Source organism: Aphelocoma coerulescens, chromosome 10, assembly GCF_041296385.1.
Source record: "Aphelocoma coerulescens isolate FSJ_1873_10779 chromosome 10, UR_Acoe_1.0, whole genome shotgun sequence".
Classification (NCBI taxonomy): domain Eukaryota; kingdom Metazoa; phylum Chordata; class Aves; order Passeriformes; family Corvidae; genus Aphelocoma; species Aphelocoma coerulescens.
The window spans coordinates 13077341-13097072 of record NC_091024.1 but is presented as its reverse complement, the minus strand read 5'-3'; the positions used below and the strand labels follow the sequence as shown (position 1 = coordinate 13097072).

Below are 19732 nucleotides of genomic sequence, written 5' to 3'. Positions count from 1 at the left end.
CACTGGGTTAAATACAGCAGAACAGAGAACAGGACTTCCCAGTCAGGCATAAAAGGTTATAAAAGCAGTGATAAGGTTGAGATGTACAAAAGGTTGATAGGAAAGAGCAATAGAGTCCTAGGAGTAACAGCGATTCACAGGGATGGCAGGAAGCCAGGATGGACCTTCCAGAAAGACTACTGTTAATACCCTAGGATAGCATACAAAGGCCATCAGAATGGGGGGTGGGGGGGAGGGGAGGTGGTATTTTTAAGCAAATGTAGGTTATTAACAAAAATTAGGGCTAAATATTAATTGGGATGACAGCTCTGCAAAAGGTAATAACGGCGATTTTTGATTCCCTTCCCCAGAAAAAGCTTCTGAGCCTAAAGCCTTCTAATCCTTCCCCAAAGAATAGCAGAACTCCCTTTCCCTCCCAAAACCTGTGACAGCACTGGCCCAGAAATGCACCCAGCAGCGGAGCTTGGATAAGTCTCAACTTCATTGCTGCAATGGAAAAGTCTTTCTGGAATCCAAGTCCTTCTGTGTTAATCTGAGTGTTTGTCCCTTGCAGAAGGGTTTTGATAGCCTCTCGTTTCCTTTTTTCCAAAGCTTCCAATAGTCCTAAGAGCAGTTTGTCTGTGCCTTTGGGTCCACCTGTCTACGTGGACTTGGCCTACATCCCCAACCACTGCAGTGGGAAGAACACAGATCCAGAGTTCTTCAAGCGGGTTCGAGCATCTTATTATGTTGTGAGTGGGAATGATGCAGCCAACGGAGAGCCAAGCCGTGCAGTGCTGGATGCACTTCTGGAAGGGAAGTCTCAGTGGGGAGAGAACCTGCAGGTAGGTCATGGAAATGCAAAGGGGTGTGTCATGCTCTTGATGTCACAAGTGCTCAGAAGAATGTGGGTATCACAAACATAGCTGTGGGAGTACACTGAGAGGAAGCAAATGGTACTGGGCATATCCTGTTTTGCAGTCTCAGCAGAGTAATTGCTTGTACTGATGAGGAGGAGGACACCTGCAAAATGGTATGGATGGAAGCAGATATGTCCTCTTTTCCACATCCTCCTGAGGGAAGGAAGCATTGAGAGATCATAGACTCCTCCTTAGCCACTGCAGGATGAGCCTATCCTCAAGCAAAATCAAGCTAAATTTTCATCAGCGTCCCACACCCAGTGGCATCTGTTGCTAGCCTGGCTTGCTGAAGATTTTTCTGACAGCAACGTACTAACAGAGCTTTTAAACAACAACGTTCTTTAACACAGTTCTTGCTTAGCCAGGCTTGCAGGACACCCCAGGTGGGCACTCCTGAAGACATGTACACAGAGGTGTGTATATGTTCTTCCACATGAAGCAGCCTCATATTTCCAGGTCCCTGAGTTGCACACTGGGTCAATGGGCACAGTGTCCATTAACAGTGACACTGCCAGCATTGTTCCTTTTCACACTGAAGGATCTTTCTGAGGCTGTTTCTGGAGCTCCAAAGCACGATGTTCTCCCCTGCACTGCAGCCATTCTCATCATTATGGTGTCAGTGCTGCCAGTTTGCAGCCAGTGCAGAGCCCCATTGAGCTGGTACTGTATAAAATAAAGCTCTGCCTCAGAACCTGACATCTGAAAGACATTAAATAGAACAAGCAGTACCAAGGGTACAGTGTTCCAAAATTAACAAGAAATTTTAGCCTCAGCTCCTATGGGCATTGTTTGTCACTGCAGTTGTTCTCAATCATCCCTGCTGCTTTCTTTTCCCAGGTGACATTGATCCCAACACACGATACTGAGGTAACACGAGAATGGTATCAACAGACCCATGAGAAACAGCAGGAGCTAAACATCATGGTACTGGCAAGCAGCAGCACTGTTGTGATGCAGGACGAATCTTTTCCAGCCTGTAAGATTGAATTCTAAATCTCCCACACTTTGTGTTCATCCATTGACTCTTCAATCACCGATGCAACATGAGAGACACCATCTAATCACAGTCCAGTTCTTCTCTGGTTTAGTCCTCTACATGGTTCCCATTTGTCAGGCAATCGGGTATCCATCTTGCTCAGCACTGGATGCCATGAGGAAGAAGTGCAGGGCTCTGTAATTTTCTGGACTGAGCTAAGAGTTTGTGCAAGAGCAGTTGCAGGCCAGGGGCACTTTCACCTTCCCTGCTTTATTCTGCTGCCTGTACAGTTTCTGTAGACTATCTTGGCTGCCTTGCTGCTGTGAGAGCTTGTTCTACTCTCTTCCTGGCTGCCTTGCCATTTAACCTGTAGCACCATGAACCTCACCTTCCTGGTGAGGGCTGAAGTGCTGCTGCTGCATGCAGAGAGTGCATGGGAGGCAGGGGGCAGAGGCGAAATCTAACTTGCAAAGAAGTTGCACCAGGGAGATGAGGGAAGACAAAACCCTCTGACTGTAATGTGACAGTGAAGGTCATTCTTCCATCTCCCCTCCTGAGCATACAGGAGGTGTTCTGAGCAAGGGGACCTGTGCTCCAACTAGGCACGACCACCACATGCCAGCTTGGCAGATTTCTGTCCCAAGTGGTTTGCCTGTGGCATCCTGCAGCACCTGTTTGTTGTGCTCAGGGAGCTGGGATGAAGGACATGGCAGTGGGAGGGGAGGGTTCAGCACATTCCTAACCTGCTAACTTGAGCTTCGCACACACAGCAGCCAACTGACTCCTGCACACCCTGTGGCAGGAGGAAGCACAGAGAGGCTGTGGCCTGAACAGTTACACAAAAAGAGCATCCAAACGCACAACTACAGCCCCCTCAACAGCAGAAGGGCTGAACAAACCTTGGCCACTGTTGGCCCAAAATGTACAAGAAACCTCCCTGTCCCTAAACCAAAGGCTCTGGAGGACTGTGGTGAGGCAGCTGAGGAGCACACAGGCCATGCTGGGGGAGGCTGGTGCCCAGCTAGTGTCGCTGCGGTGTGCCAGGTCTGCACGCAGCAGCCCTCTCCTTGCTGCCTGTGTGCCAAGGTCCAAGCCTTATAGTTGTGTTCAAGCTTTTTGTTGTCCCCCCAAGTGTCCAGGATGTGGGGGATAGAGCTTGTGGTGTGAGGAAAGAGAAAGCCCTTCCCAAAATACTCGGGAAAAAGTAGTCTAGCAAGTGTAGTCATTCTCAGTTCCTCCACACTGTGGCAGGGATGTGTTGACAGTGCAGGTGAGGTGCTGCTCATCCACGTGGTGCCACCTTGCAGCTTGTTCCCTGGCCTACGCATCGCTGTGGGCATCTGTCCTTGCTCTCTGGATGTCCTGGCAGAAACACAGTTGTGTGCCATGAGTGCATTGTGGCTACTGAACAGCCACCCAGAACCTCCTTGGCACACAGATCTGTTTCAGCGTGGGAGACCCATTCTCCCAGCAGGGAGTGTGGGTGTTAGGTGCACTAAGCCTGCAGCATCCATGAGCCTTTGCCACGTCCAAGAGAATTGGCAGAGGGTCTTACCACACAGACAGCTTTTTTGTAAGACAGAGTGGCAACAGGCTGTGCTCTGGGGAAGAAGGAATGAGATGGAAAGCTGTGCTGCAATGGTTGACAGCACAAAGTATTTCCATCTGCTGTGACACCCACTGTGCTTGGCCATGAGCGGAGGGCTGACTCCACCATGAGCATCCTCGGACCCTGTGTTGCACTTGCCTGGGACACTTCAGTCTCAGTGCTAGTTTTCTGGCAGGTGACATGAAGAAAATGCTGCTTAGAAACCTGCTCCTAGCACTAAAATGGAGTTTCTAGGGAAATGGTTTATTTTGCATTTTAATTTATATATTTATTTTTTTTAATGTTAAGCTGCTTTTTGTGTTAATACTTTAATTTATACATGTAACATGATACCATGTGCTTTTAGTGTCAGTTCAGAGGTTTCTCAGTAAAAATATTAACATGCTGCAATTTAAACAATATGAAAAGACCACAGAGAACTTGCGGGCAGCAAAAACGTCTCTGAAGGCTGAGTCTAAAACCCAGCAGCTGTAGGACAAGGCCTGAGGCCAGCAGCCTCCCCAAGGCACAGCCAGCCCTTTAGATATGGCCCTTGTTAGGAGCATGTGAGCTTACTCAGGGCTTTAGCAAATCCCTGCCCTGTGCTGTGTTCATTTTAACCATGGAATCACACTGTGTCTGCCAGCATAAAAAATGTCATTCTCTGTACCCCGATGGGGTCAGCATTCATGAATGTTGGTTCTGGCAATTGCAGGCACTAAAACAGCTGCCCCTACCCCTCCCCGGAATGCTGGGGGGCTTTGCCCCCAGTGCTTTGGGGAGACCCTGGCTCACCCACCATGGTGGCAGCTGCAGGATGCCAGACACCCGAGGCACAAGCGTGGCCCTCTCTGGTTCCCGGGATCCCTCTGCGTAGCTAGATGTAAAAGCTAATGCACTAACTTTAGATAGACCCACACATGAATGTTTTCTCAATTTTAAACTTGAAGCAATTCTGACTAAGCAGCAGTAATAGTGAGGCTTTGTGAGGTGCCTGCATCCTCCAGGCAGGAGTGTGGCCACTGGCGGATTCCAGGAGGAACGCTGCCCTCTGCGCTCTGCTCCTGCCCTCTGCAGCTCTGCTGCTTGGCTACCTTTATCCTACACCAGTTTGCTTCCTTGTCCTCAAGGCTCCACTTTTTTTTCAGTCTTTTGTCACAGTCTGTTCTGCCTTGAGCTTCTCTCACTCCCTATCTCCCTCTCCCCTCCACCCCCTTCCATCTTAAAAAAACTACAGGGAAAAAGACTTATGAAAAAGCTGATTATTGTAGAGTCTGACCCTGCTCAGGCCACAGGAGCCAGCAGGACCCACCCGGAGCCAGAGGTAATACAACACTATAGAGAGAAACAGTTAAACTCTGCTTTTGCTTGTTTCTGCATGTGGGCAACAATGCGTAATCTTCCTGTATGTAATAGGTAAAAAATACTATTTTAAACCTATAATTAAAAAAGTGAACGTCTTAACTGTATTGAAATGGCATCTTGTGCTCCTAGCTTCTTCTATGCTAAATGTTTTAAAAACAGAGCCCTTATTCTTTTCTTCAGCATCACATTTCTATTTGAATTTAGTTCCCTTGAGTTCTGTCCTTTTGCCCATTTCCACGTGAAACACTCTGTAACTAACTGCTGTCAAGAGAGGAGCCCAACACATTAATAATAAAGCCACATTAACTGCGAACGAGAACATCTCCAGTGGTTTCAAACTGTTCTTTCAGTGAGCCCACACTGTAGACAGGAGCACACAGACATGGCTGCCATGCCACCCTTCCATGCCTCCCAGCTTAGGCGAGCCCCAGCTTTGCCACCAACACCCCACCTTCACCAGCAGCTGCTAAACCTTCCCTCAGGAAAGGGACGTGCATATGAGGCCACAGAGCCTGCCTGGGACAGCCAACCCCCACCCCTGGCCCCAGCAGGGTGACTAGTGGGTCCCTCCTGGGGAACAGCTGGGGCTCTTGCACAGCTGGCTAAGGGCTGTAGGGGGGAAAGCAGCTCCTGATAACCCAGTGAGGAGCCTGGCATGGCCTGTCTGCCATGCAACAGCATCACTACTCACAGTCCCCAAATCATGCATTCCATTGCAGCCCTCTGCCTCTCCCTGCACTTCTTGGGAATGGCAGCTCTGCCCAGCGCTGCTGGCACTCTGAGCTGGAAGGGTCTCTGGCCCTGTGGCAGGCAGCACACCTGCTGGCTTGGGACCTGGGCCCAAGCACGGCAGGGATTCCATGCTGCCTGACCCCATTGCAGCAGCTGGGCTTTTGCACCTCTGCAGAACTCCGACATGACCTCCAACAAGGGAACTCTCTTTCAGCTACTCATCAGAAAACTGGGACAGCTGCTGCTCTGCCTGTGCTGGAACAGAGTCAGGAGAGGCTGATGCCCAGTTAGTTCTGTTCCTGCCTGCCTGTCGTCAGAAGGAAACAACAGCACAGGTGGATGCCAGGGAAAAGAAAGCAGGTTCTGTGCTACAGTCCTCAGGAGAGAGGCCATCGTTGCCACAGAGCACACCCCAGCTTGTGCAGTGCCTGATGGAGAGCTCAGGGCAGCTGCCAAGCCTGGTGCTGATGGGAGGAACCACAAACTGTTACCATAAACCAGGAACTATTTCCACACACAGCTACTTTTCAGGTAAATGAGCATTGTCTCTGGCCATACTCCAGCTAACCAAGGTCCCATGAACTGCAATGCATTTCCCAAAGGTGTGCAGAGAAAGCATCAGGCTCTGTGGGGGTCAGCACCTGAGAGCCACTCCCCCACCCCACAGGGCCCTGCTCCATGCCCCTCTTGGCAACGACACCCTGCAGCAGGTGCTGTTGGGTCCATCATGGCAACCACCCTGCCCAGGCACTGTCCCCTGACAGAAACACGCAAGCCTGGGCAGGAGATGTGGCTGGTGCTCAGCAGGGACCTGGCTACCGGAGCAGTGCTGGCAGCAGCAGGTGCCACAGGCCACTGGCCGTGCGAGGGTTCAGGGCAAGGGCCGTGAGCAGTGCCCGAGGGAAAATCTCATGCTGCTCAGTCACCTGTGGTCCTTCAGCCAGTGCTGGGGCCAGGGCTGGCTGCAACCCCAAGGCCAAGGTCTCTGTGCAGATCTGTAATGCAGGGAGAGCAGAGTGCAGGGCAGGTACAACTTGATTGGAGGGGGGCTGGGGTGCCCCCCACCCAGTGCTGCACTCTGGGCAGCTGCATGACTGCTTCATTTCCAGTGCAAGCAAATGTGACCTTTCTTACATGCCCAAACTGGCAGCTCTGGATTATTGGGCATGAGAAGGACATGACACCCAGGATCTGCTTGAAGTGACGGGAAGGTGTGGACGGAGTGAAAGGAGCTGAACACACCATCCCAGGGTCTTCATTCTACCACAAACTGCCCTCGCACCTGGGAAGCCAGGAGCTCTTCCCCAGTATGACCATTTCTCCCATGTAGGAAAAAAGAGGGTTTTTCCTGGCCTTGAGCCTGTGCACTTACTCCAGGTCTGACTCCAGCCACAGTTGCTCTTGCAGGACAACAGAGTGTGAGCAGGGCTTACTGTTCCAGGCACGTGCAAGCTCTGGCACATACACACTGCTGCCACGTCAGCATCAGAGACAGAGAGACACTGGACCCACAGCATAGATTTACTGTGAACACACATCATCACAACACAGCATAGAGATCTTTGGGCACAGCTTCACAAAAACACAGATCCTAGCTACAGACGGACACGCAGACTTGTCCATAAATACAAGAGGAGTAGGAAGCACAGCCCTGGCCGGCACTCAGGATGCGGCAGGGACACCCGTATCAATCTTGCCCTCAGGCTTGTGCTCACAAGGCATTTACATAAATATGCATTAAATACTTTTCATTTTATATATAATAAAGATTTCTCCTTATTGGTTTCTAATAGTCCTGAATTGTTAAAATAGCAGTTTCTTTTAATCCCTGTCACCAAGACTTCAGAGCTGTACCCTGCCTGACCCTTGGGGATGAGAAAAAAAAAACCGTGTGTTCTCCCTGCACACCTCTCTCAGGCTGGATCCCAGGCTCCTGCCTGGCCCAGCCCAGCAGGGAAACATCCAAGGCCATGCCAAAGGGGTGTTTCCTTGCAAGTGGCAGTCAAACCTGATGCCCTCACTACCCTTCTTTTCCACACTCATTCAGAATATTTTCTGCTTCTGCTAGTCTTCCTGCCATGGACTCTCTGGACCTGATTTTGGTGGCCAGCAGTGGGAATTGAGAGAGGAACAAGGAAGGAACAGAGAGGAGGTTGGTGGTTGTGATGGATCTGATTAATTTGGGCCCAGAATGCCTTTCTCTGAAGGCTGTGGGACAAAAAGTCACAAGGGAGCATCCGTCCCCTTTGGACTTACCACCCTAAAAGCCTTGGCTGTACCAGTCCTCTAATGCTGCTGTCCCAGTGAGCACAAAGCCCTTGAGACACCAGTGCAGCACCATGTCCCCGCTCCATGGAGGTGCCATGCCAGTACCAAGACTGCATTGTTGTTCATTTAACGAGGCAAACATTCTTGAATGGCAAAGAGCTGGCTTGTGGAGGAACAAAGCAGTCTCTTCCACATCACAGAGTCCTGTGGCCCTGGGATGTGGCTTCTTCTTTGCTACAGGCCGCCAGCTGCGTGAGGTGCCATGCAGGAAGTTGGGGCTGCTTTCAGGCTAGAAGTGCTTGCAGTGTGCTGTCCAGTGAGCCACTAATTTTGCTGATCCTTCTGACACAGAAGCTGCAGTTCCTCCATATTTTTCTCAGGAGGCAGTGGCTGCACCTGGCACATGTGACCAGAGAGAAGCTGGTCTGACAGAGCACTGTCCCCCAGCAGCTCCTTGCCTGTATGCTCTGGGTCCAACACCTCTCCCAGCAGCTCCTCTTCACAGGGCACCAGGATCTCCTCGGACAGCCCAGACTGATCCATGCCAGTCATTACCCTGATACACCCCTCACCTGGCCTTGCTCTCTCCCCAACAAACCTCAGGTCAAACCCTTCACCGCACTTTGGGCTTCCTGTGTTACTTGGCTGTAACATTTCCCCAGATGATTGTTCTTCATCCAGCTCCCCCATGCTCTCCTCTTCAGGGTTAGCATCCTCCCCTGCCAGCTCCTTCTTGCACAGCTCCAGGATACTGCCTGCCTCTGGGCCCTTATTCCAGATCAGGGTCTCTGGGGCATTTGGCTCTGCTACTGACAGCCCAGACATGCCCCCCTCCACGTCAAGCCCTCTGCCTGGAGGCTGACTCTCTTCTGGCTCAGGGGACCGGCTAGTGAGTTGCTCCTCACTTTTCGGGGGGCTGATGGAAAGTTTCTCAGTGAAGCTGAAACGAGCACAGTTGTCCACAGAAGTTGGGGAGGACGGGCCTGCACTGGAGACGGTACTGGAGGGGCCACTGCTGTCTGCAAAGAGGAGGAAAAATCTTAAAGCACATAGCTGGTATTTCCCCACCTGAACTGTCACAGTCTACAACCGAGAGGTGAGGGCTGTCTACCTGCCATGTGACCTGTCAGGGGCTTGCAGCTGCCTTGGGCATTTTTGGCAGTTCAGCTGATGAATGAAAACCCAAGCACACAGAGCACAATTCCATCCTGTAATCCAGTGCTCTGTTGGCATACAGCCAAGAGTGGATTCTGTTGTCACAGTGCAAAATGTGGAGTATGATGTTTGGCTTCAACATGAAAACCAATTTCTTTCATTCCCTTACTATTATGTAACAATCCAAGCTTCAGTTTGCTCCTCATGGTTCCTGACACATACAATCCCTGAGTGTTGAGTGAGAGTCAACACTAGAGAAAGAAATACTGATTGTCTACTAATGCTTATTCTTGCCTTATATTGCACAATGAGCAAAACTAGAGGAGAGATCTAGATTGTATCTAATCCAATAAAGGAGGAGAATTAAACAACTGTTTTCAGCCAGACTGGTTTCCTGACCTTGCTGACTTCACAAACTTCCCTCCCTCCCCACCACATTGGCCCCCGACTGAGAAGGGAGCACACTCACACCAAGGGGGCTTATCTGAACGCTGGCGCAACGGCAAGGCGGATGATGACAGGATTCGCTGGGACATAAAGGGGTCTCCTGGTATCTGGCTGCCAATCATTGAATCAAACAAAGCTTCAAGAAAAAAAATACACAGATCAGTAATCTTCCAACAGACATAAAGGAATGGCTCGTAGCCCAGCAGTCATCAGCAGGTGCTCCGGGAAGAGCTGAAGACCAGTGCCAATTCAGAGCCATGCCTGCCCATCAGCTCCTGGCAATGTGAGGCTAAGATTTCTGAAGCTGGAGCTTGTATCCACATCACCGTACTCATCAGCTACAGACAGACCTGACTGATTACTTGTCAAGTGAGTGGCCTAGGATGGCTCTGAGCAGGGTCCCATGGCTCAGGGTCCTGGGCTAGAACACTCTGGGACAAGCTTCAGGGACTGCACTTATCTCCAGTCCTGTCAGGCTGATCTGTCCCGAGAATGTAAAAGACCAGGAGTGCTCCTTGCCTTGTCAGAGACAAGCCCACCTGACCAGTACCTGCGGTGGACTGGACGTGTGATTCGCTGCAACTCCTGCACACAGCTGTCAGGAACTCGTTGACCTGCCGCAAAGAGAGGGAGTTGTGCAGGGTCTCCAGGGGATAAATGGTGGGAACCATGGAACAGCCTTCAAAACCTGGAAAGAGACCCAATCAGAAAATGAATAAAGGAAACAGCAGGATAAATCCATGCAGGAGCACTCATGGCTGAAGGAGCTGGGCACTCTGGGAATCAAACAACAGGCACACTCAGGCCTCAGGTCATCTCTTCTAGCCCAAGAAAATCACCACGAAGCAATCCCATGCAAAAACAGATCTGAAAGCAAGCACCTGGGTACACATGGAGGGGAGAGGAGGAAAAGTATCTGGCAGCTGCCGTTTTTGCTGCTGAGCCTGGGACACTTAAAATACACAGCCATGACGGAGAGCTTGGCATAGTGCCCCCACTTATGGAAGCCAAACAGAATTGAAGTGGTGCCAACAGAATTTCCATCAAAGAGGTCCCACCGCTGGTGACACCCTGCCTGGCACAGCCCCCTCTCCTCACAGCAGGGAGTACACACTGCAGCAGCCACAAGGAGCCACAGAACCTCCCTGTCACAGCAGCCCCCCTGTGCACCCCTGACAGGCTGTACCCAAAGGAAGGGCTGGGTAATGATTTGAATTATTTGTCCCCTTAACTAGACTTCACAGCCAGCAAACCCAGAATGAGCAGAAATAGGCATCTCAGCATGTAACAGACACTTGCTCAGAGCTAAGCTGCATCACAACCATTCAAAATAAATCCTTTGCTGCTCAAGCCAGCAGAGTGTCATAGCAAAGTATCTTCCTCTTCATCCCAGCTTCCTGGAAATGCCTTGTGGAACCAAGCCAACCTGAACTGTCTGAGGAGCAAGGAAGAAACAGGTGAGTCCCTGAGTATATGGAAGGAGGCTGCCTCCTGCTCTGCACCTCTCAAGTTTAAAGGCCTCTCAACTCCTCAAGGTTCAGCTTCCCATTCTGTGACCCCCCAGTCTCCTCCAAAGACCTCAAAAAGACTCCGGAAAGGAACTGGGTTTGTTTCTACAGAGAAGGAAAAATACTCTGAAATGCAAAAAGTAAGAGAGCTCTTGACGCAATCTGTGGTGGGATGTCTGCCCAGCACACTGACAGGATAAAACTGATCCCTGCAGCTTGGCAGCACCTCAGGAAAAGCCCTAGAGCACCTGTTTGTGAAGTGCAGACAGTTGTTCCATTCACCTCCAGGACAGGCTCTGCTCCAATACCCCCACCTAACCCAGTTCTGCAAGAGGCAAGGAGCATGGGCCAGCAAAGGTGTTCACAGCAGTAACAGCTGCTGGGGACAAAGAATCCTCCAGAGAGTTCACGAGGTTACCTATGCCACAAAGGGCCTACAAACATAATTCAAGACAGGAAGGATAACAAATCCTTGGCTAGGATGAAGAAATGTAAGACACAGGAAAAAAACCACATTCTTCTGTCCATTGCTGAGAAGTCCTGAGAGTGGAAGTGCTGAGTAAGGAAGAATGTACGTTCTTTATTTTCTCAGAGGCCTCCTGGGAGACAGAGCTAAAGGAAAAGGGTGAGGGCAAAGCTTAAAACAGTCATGGGAGATGGTTGTGGAGCAGCCCAGTATGAGGCTAATGTAATTTCACAACAGAATCTGGTTTGAGAGGGGCCAAAGTTGGCTCAGGTATTGGAGTCTCCAAAGAAAAAAAGAAGTTTAAATATAAGATAGGGCAAAGCAATGTTGTTACAAGATACACTGGGGGCACCAGTGGGGATCTGAGTGCTTGGGCTCCCCTCTAGTAAGATGAGGAAATCAAAGGTCCAGCATTAAAAGAAACATTAGACACTGACACACAGTCACACTGTTGTGAAATTATATACCTGTATCCCCACAGTGCCAGGTGCCTGCTCATTCAACTCTGCTCAGCACTGTGGCTCTGCACCACTCTCGAGCAAGCAGAGTAAAATGGCCAAAGTTTCCTCTTTCAAGGTGTAGGAGTACTGTGTTCAAGGTATCCCTCTCATTTGTGCATGGGACCCCACTTCCCTGCATACCTCCCTAGACCTGCTGAGCTGCTGGGGAGAGGCCAACAGTGGCTTCATTCCACCACAGCACAGCCAAGGCAGCAGCTACCACTACGGATCACAATCCCTACGTGTCTCCAGTGAAGGCTCCAACCACTGCTGCACCACACACAGTTAACAAAGAACCAACACCTTTGGGAAGGGGCAAGAAAAATAAAATGTGAGAGCAAGCCACAGGAACGGTCCCAGACTGACAGTCACCCTGTGCTGACTGTGCAGCTACTGCTGATGCTCCCTCAAACTCCTTCCTGGGGCCTGAAGGGCAGGAGTCTGTGATGCAGACAATGGCACAAGAAACTGGACAGAATTCCATCCATTTTGTACCAACATCCAACAGTAGCCCACAGAGGAAGGTCTGTGTGCCAGAGGTCTGTATGCCAGCTCTTCTGGAGTGAAGAAGCACATGTCCAGTCTCAGCACAAACAAAAGCACTCACCAGGCTCCTCTCTGAGATGCATGATCAGTCCACCCGTTTTTTTTGACAAACTCCAACATGCCACATGTATATTGTATATGAAGGGTTACAAGTCTAGACAGCACATGTGACTGTCTAGTCATGTGCCCCAAACATCAGGGACCCACAGCCCAGAATTGCTCTGGACATTGCGTGTCTCCTCCATATTCTCATCTCCCCTTGAACTCAGTTAAGCTCCCAGCATCCCCAGGTACTGTGGTACAGAGCTTGGAAAAAAGACCACTTCTGTCCAAAGTGTCTCAGCTCACTCCATTAGAAACCTTCTCACTCCTGAACTACACAGAACTGTGGATCCCCACCACTCCCCTCAGGCCACTCAGACCACTATTACAAACATCCTTCCAGATTTCTAATTTTTTTCTACCTTTTCCACATTGTCCCAAGTGGTGATGGCCAGATCAGAGCCCACTATTTTATATATAAGAGTTTGGGGCAGTTTCCCTTTGTCATTTAAATTTATTTACACTGGACACCACCTACTACTTTCCTGCTCACCATCACAGGGCTGCTCGCTCTCTGTTTCTCCACAGCTGACCTTTGGCTTTAGTACCAGTGTGATTCATTACCAACATGAACTTACTTCACACTATTCTTTTTCCCAGCTATGACCACACAGGTTCCCAGACATTCCTTCAGGGCTGCACTGTTGATCTTTCCAACTACGGATGCCAACTGCATACTTTTCACTCACTGATGCTATCTTCTAATTCATGTTTCCTTTGTGTGGATAGAAGTACAGTGGAAAGCCAAGAGAAGACAGAAGAATGCAGTTTTCACAAGGAAGAAACCTGGGCTGTCAACTACATCTGCTCTGAGAAGAGCCTCAGCAGGAATCCCAAACACATCAGTGAACTGTGGGCTTGCTGATGGACTGGGAAAACAGCATGAACTCGATGGCGGGGACTTGATTTCCAGCCAGGAGGGCTGCTGCACTGGTAAGGAGTTAGGTAAGGAGTACCTAACTCCTGTGTTTGGCTGTGTTAGGGCAGGATGCACCTCCCAGCAGCCTGCTGCTGTCCAAAGCACTGAGCTCATTTTCTCTCCCCACCTGAGCTCATGCACAAGGCCAAGACCTGCAGCAGGGAAAGCTCAGCCCTGGCTCTGGAGCAGTCTGCTGTGATCCAGCATCTCTTCCCTTGAAGCAATTCTGCTCCTCTTTAGCATTTGTTGCCAGGAGACCAAGGAATTGTCCTAATTACATGTGAAAAGCAACTACTGTCTCCAAATTGCCTGCTTGACAGAAAGGGCCCTATCAAGGAAAAACAGACCATGTAAGAAAAATTCTCATCTTCCAAGCTCTGAAAATGCTCGGTCCTGCTACTTCACTACACAGAAGGCTGTACTGTCTGTGCCCCTTCCACCTGTGGGTCAGAATGGAAAAGGGGGTCCATGCATCACACCACACAGCTCAGCAAGCCACATGCTCGAGCAGCTTCTACGGTGCAGGTAAACCTCAGCAGCCAGCCCCAGCTCGCTGCCTCGTTCAGGGAGCAGCAATCTTTCTGCCTGTGTGCAAAGCACCAAGGCCTCCATGCACCAGACCTCCTGTCTGTGACAGAGGCTGAAAAACACCAGAGAAACAGCAGCAAGCCTTGATTCACAACATCTGTATTCAATACTGAACTCGCCTACCTCTTCCCACCAGAGACAGGACACGCTGAGAGGCCCTATCAGGCAGGACAGATGCCATGCAGTGCAGCCACACAGCAGCTCAGCTCTACCCTGTCTTAACTCAGTCTCTCTAGATACAACACACCCACAAGCACTCACTTCCTCAAAATTTCCACAGCAAGTTCACTCAGCTTGTGACCAGCTGCAGCACCTCCTTAACCTCTTCTTCCCATACTTTCACTACTCACTTTGGTTCCTCCACTACTAAGGGGACACCCTGTGGCAGCTCACCAAGACCTGCACAGGGCATCCTGCCAGCAGGACACCCCATTGATAGGAGCTCAGGCCCTACCCTGAAGGGATCTTAAGGGCTTACCCTGGCTAAAGGAAAGAGGCAACAAACAATTGCCAAAGATGGAAAGAGCAGTTACAGCCACATGGGGAGCACAGGCTCCGTGTGGCCTAAGGCTCCAAAACTGCTGGTACAACAGCCCACACAGCTTGCTGCAGCAGCAGCCCAGAGACCTTGGGGATTCGGTGACGGAAACACTTTCCTTTTTTTAGAAGCAAAGCATACTTTGCACTCTCAAGCAGACAGTGGTCCCTGCTCAGCTACAAGAGCACGGGACAGAGGCAGCTGCAGCGTGCAGTACCGTAAAGACACTCCAAGTCATCCTGCCCTGAGATCAGCCAGCTCCTGAAGAGGCGCAGGTGGTAGGAGCAGTGATGCAGGTGATGGGCTAGGGTGGCATCCAAGGAGATGGTCCGGCTCGTGGCACAGTCAGAGGAAAAACGGCGTAGCAACTGGGCAACGTGCTGGTGCTCCAACACATCTGGAGGAAAGCGGCCATAGAGAGTGAGAGGAGAGGGGCAGGTACAGCTGGGGACAGAGAAACTGTGGAGATGCGGGGATGGAGCTGCCAGCACCAGGGCCGCTGGGTGAGAAGGACCCACACCACACACTAAGCCAAATCCCTCCCACAGCGAGCAGGTCAGGAATGCCCTTAAGGGTTACGTCCCCGCAGTGACACCAGGGCAGACCAGACTCCCACCCAGCCCAGGCGTCGCCCAGCTCCAGCATAGGGCAGTACCTGAGCAGCAAGGGTTCATCTTTGCAAGTGAAAGTCTGACAAGTGAATACATTTTAGGACACATTCCAAGTCCAATGCAGTTTGGGTTTGGCCAGATAAGAAGATCAGGCTCAGGGCCAGACTCGCCCTCCCACAGCAGAGACGAGAAATCCAGACTGCCAACAGAGTGTTCTAGTCCTGCATCCAAGCACAGCCAGGCACATCAGCACGTGAAGAGAGCAAATGGCCCAAACGAGCAGAGGCTGTGCAAGGGACTTGAGGGACAGCAGGGCCTGACTGAGAGCCGAGTGATGAGAGTGCAGAAGAACAGAGCGAGCACAGAAGCACTGACTTTCCCTCTCTTTGAGAACAGCCCCGTGCAATCTTCTGTGATATCCCTGCATGGCAGACAAGACACCAGCATACACAGCCTCAGGACTCATGTCACCCACCCAAGACTTGTGTGACCAGGGCATCTGGCCTGATGCTGTGCTTGACCACTACCCTGGTTCACCCATTCCATTTCACCACACAGAGGCAGCTCTCCAGAAACAAAATGCACTCAGAGCTGGGAACAGTTTTTGCATTCAATTTTTTGTAAGTGGTTCATGGGATAAACATCCCTCCTGCTCAAAGCAGTGCCAATCCTAGACCAAATATCCCTGACTTTTGAGCTCTCACCTGCTGGACCCCTGTCTTTGTTTTCTTGATTAAGAAGCACTTTGCCATTAGAAATACTAATCGGACTTTTGGGAGAAACATGATGCCCAGTTTCACCCTGTCATATTTGGAGCAGGGGCAACTGCTTTACAGCATGTCTTAGGAAAGGCTGGAACTTGGTACAACCTTTGCAGGCAAGATAGAACAACACACCCTGCTGACACACACCATGTGAGCTTAGATGGTGTCCAGACATACAGACAAACCAAGCAGCTGGCTACTCTGAGAAAAGCAAAACCAAGCAAACACAGAGAATAGGTTCCCTCTAGTTATTTGAAACAGTAAAGCCACAGTGAGCTGCCCTTTTCCATTTCATCCGTCCTAAAACTTTGATTTTCAGAACAGTCTTCTGAATTCCATTCATCTTCCAGATTACACCAAGCAGGACGTCTTCATATTCGCAAGCTGCCTTGATCACGTAAGGCAGAAATATTTGGTAGTGTTCAGTGATCTCCTTTGGTTCCAACTTGTCTCAGCAGCAGGAGCCATGCAAGAGGAGGGGTACTGTGAAACCTTTGTAAAAGTATCTGTGCAAGAGTTGGAGAGTAAACACTGGTTCAAGGCACCTGCTACAACAGAGCTAGTGGCCTATAACCTCACAGACTCACACTTTGGTTGTCAGGTTAGTAGTAACATGGAGCAGAGATAGTGAATTAGCAGAAGCTCAGTCAGGTATCTGTCACCAAGCCTTTCCAGAGCTACAGGCAGGATGAGGTGAAGCAGGTGATGCCACCCCAGGGAGCACGATGCCCATCCCCTCCCTCCCGAGCCAGCACCGTTCACCAACAGCAGACGAGTGAGAGCTCTGGAGAGACACAACTCACAAGGTAACATCTGCAGAAAAGGTGAGCCTACCTGTGCCAACGTCACCACGCTTGGAGGAACCAGAGGACCGGCCTAACAGACAGGTTTGACAATGGGAGGCCATAAGGCTACCAGTACTCCTGACATGAAACACCATGTGCACTTCCTTCTTTCCTACTGTACACTAGGCCCTCCTAGGTGACACACAGCTGTCCTAGGGCTATTCTTGTTTTCATTCTGCAAATCTGCAGTGTAGAAACTGAGGACCTAAGCTGCTGATGCTTTATGATATGGAATAGGTATCAGCCTCCCAATCCAGTGGTATTCTCCCCCTGATCCCCACCCTCCCAAAAGGGAGCATGACAGAAGGCCTTAATGCCACAGTGGAGTTAAAGGCTGCTTTAGCAGCGCACTCACACAGCCATGGCTTTTACCTTTTCACCTGGGACAAAAACACCTCAGGGGAAAGCAGAGGCACCACTGAGCAGTAACAGGGTATGAGTGAGCACATTAGTCAAAAGGAGACAATGGAGGAAGGTGAAGCATGTTTGGACACCAGATACACAAACACAAAAAAAACCACAAGAAGGCTGAGAGGAGAACATGTGCAAAGAAAACTGAACGTGAGCATAGGGTTAGAAGTGTGAAGGAACATCAAATCAAGAAAGCAAACATACCATTAGTCGGATGCTTTGCAAACGACACAGAAAATCGTTTTACGGCTGGCATAGACAAGAGCTCTGAGGAAATAAAAACAGATCATCTCAGTTAACAGCCTGCTTCAAAGGATCCCCCGACCTTCATACACTTGGTTACCCTTTCAGGTTCACCTTCCTGACCCCCACAACGGCTGCTCCCACGGGCACTGCTGTAGCACCCGACACTCTGCCTGTGGGTCTGACTGAACCATTCTGCATCTCCCCAGCCCTTGCACCGCCCTGCCAGGGTCTCCCCGACACTACACACTCAGCCACACTCTCAATCACTCTCAGTCAGCAGCTCACACCTTCCCACCACACCAGGCTCAGTCCAGTGCAGAATGCAGCCAGGCCATGCTCGCAGCCACCAGAGCACACGGCCCAGCAAGTAGCAGCACCACAGGATTGTTCTCAGGATTCACCTCTGCCCAAGGAAAACAAACACTGTTCTGCAGAGGGACTACAGAGTTCCAGCACAGGTACAGCTCAAAACAACCTCTTAATGCAAGCTCTACAGAGCTATTTATGAATTTTAAGGTAAATCACCTGAGTAGGGAAGAAGCAAAAGACCCATGAAGACATGCCTCTACAGTTCTTTGCTCAAAACATTTCAGTACAGGGCAAGGATACACCTGTCAGAGTGGCCCTCAAGCTTCTCCTGGCCATGCCCCAGGCCATACAAATGGCTCTCCCATACAAATCACACATCCGAAAGACAGTGCAAGGACAGACACTGTGCATCTCATGGGGTGCAAACAGATAGGCTTTAAAGGACATAGATTAGGCTCCATATGCACACACACACACCAAAAAAAACCCAAAAAAAAACCAAAAAAAAAAGAAAACTGGAAACTTTTTTTTCCTCCACACTGGAAATTCCTCAGCTATCATGAAAAACAATGGCCTGGATCAGACCATCTATATGTGGGATTTGATGTGAGATTCCAGCCAATCATACCTTTTGCTGCTATTTGGGATCTTTCAGGAAATAGTAGAAAACTCTTATTTCTCTTTCATATTTCATGCATCCATTCTCCCTAGCCCACAGAGTCTGTATGCCTATCCCTCTCATCAGTGCACCAATGCACACTCCACACTCCCAATGTGCTCCTACAGCTACATGCAATGGCTTGGCCAAATAATGTATCTAAACAATCTCTCATTGAAATTTCCTCCACTAGTGTACCAGCCCTAAAAATTGTTTTTCTTTCTTTAAACTCAAGAAACAGCACGACAATCTTCCCTACGCGTGCAATCCCTTAGAAGTGTCTAAGCCCTGGAGCTGCAGTCAGCTGGTGACCATCTCCATCCCACCCACACCTCCCCTTGCCCTGAGGGCACATCAACTGAAATGGCACTGACCCAGTTTACTGGATCCCTGGCTTCAGGTAAGACAACTTGAAATCACAACCATCCATGGACTTTCCCTCAGCTTGAGGTTGAGAAAACTTTCTGCTGAAGTGTTCCTTAGCCCTCCTCCAGCTCCAAGCAAAAAGACTTCAGAAATAAGGGCCCTTGAAACGTCCCTGGAACAAGGCAAGTTAACATTGCTGAAGTGCTATATGCCACACACTGCACCTTGAAGCATCACAATCATGAAAAACTATCGAAGAGTTCATGCAAAAATGTGCTGCTTTTCAGTAGCAGTTATTAGTTTAAAGAGTGTGAAAAAGGTCGTTCTCCAAGAGCCTGCTGTAGCTGCAGTGCCACTGACTGCAACCACTGTAGTGATGTTTGTTTTGAATTCCATTGCTGAGCATTTCAATAGTGCTCATTTAAGCAGAAACATGCAGATCAAGGGCTCATTTCACATTCCAAACTACCTTCCCCAGAAGCTAAATGCCCTTCTGCCTGCTTGTTTTCCCAAGCCCCTGACTCCTTCCCCCCCAGCTGCCCTTATTGCAGCACGGTGCTGACAGCACAGGGTGCCAGGGCATGCCAAGGAACATGAAAACAGAGGTGTAACATCAAGATTTATAATTCTGAGCTGTGTTGGACACATGCTAGTCAACCAAGTCTGCATTTTAGGTACCCGAGGGTACAACTGCATCTCAGCACACAGAGATCTTGTCACTGAATTTAAGCTAATGTATCAGGAGTCCATGAGCTCAAATGCCTGTAGCCAGCTGCAGGCATGTCCTGCTACACAGCCTACAGAGACAGGCAGCCCAGCACCAGGACCAAGCAGGTCTTTTCCATGCCCAGCTGGGCACAGAGCAGTCTCTGATGCTTTTCCCTGAGAATCAGTGCTGTCTTGTGCTCCCACTCCTTGCAGAGTC

The 19732-nt window shown here is 50.1% G+C and overlaps 2 protein-coding genes across 8 annotated transcripts in view; one reads left to right on the top strand and one right to left on the bottom strand.

The window, feature by feature from the left end:
• Window positions 1-5331, top strand: part of MAP1A (microtubule associated protein 1A) — a 32590-nt gene extending 27259 nt beyond the window's left edge. The window contains exons 5-6 of the mRNA XM_069025693.1: window positions 592-824; window positions 1737-5331. Coding sequence (XP_068881794.1) covers window positions 592-824; window positions 1737-1892 — 389 coding nt within the window. The 3' untranslated portion in view covers window positions 1893-5331. The remainder of the gene's footprint in view (window positions 1-591; window positions 825-1736) is intronic.
• Window positions 5332-6971: 1640 nt separating this feature from the next.
• PPIP5K1 (diphosphoinositol pentakisphosphate kinase 1) overlaps window positions 6972-19732 on the bottom strand; it is a 44928-nt gene continuing 32167 nt past the window's right edge. For 4 of the 7 annotated variants that reach the window (XM_069025736.1, XM_069025739.1, XM_069025740.1 and 1 more), the window contains 4 exons: window positions 17433-17495; window positions 9981-10118; window positions 9453-9566; window positions 6973-8847 (listed from right to left, as the gene is read on the bottom strand). In XM_069025736.1, coding sequence (XP_068881837.1) covers window positions 8153-8847; window positions 9453-9566; window positions 9981-10118; window positions 17433-17495 — 1010 coding nt within the window. In that variant the 3' untranslated portion in view covers window positions 6973-8152. Of the gene's footprint in view, window positions 8848-9452; window positions 9567-9980; window positions 10119-14814; window positions 15042-17428; window positions 17496-19732 lie in introns of all 7 variants that reach the window. The other 3 variants (XM_069025737.1, XM_069025741.1, XM_069025742.1) reach the window with 2 other exon arrangements.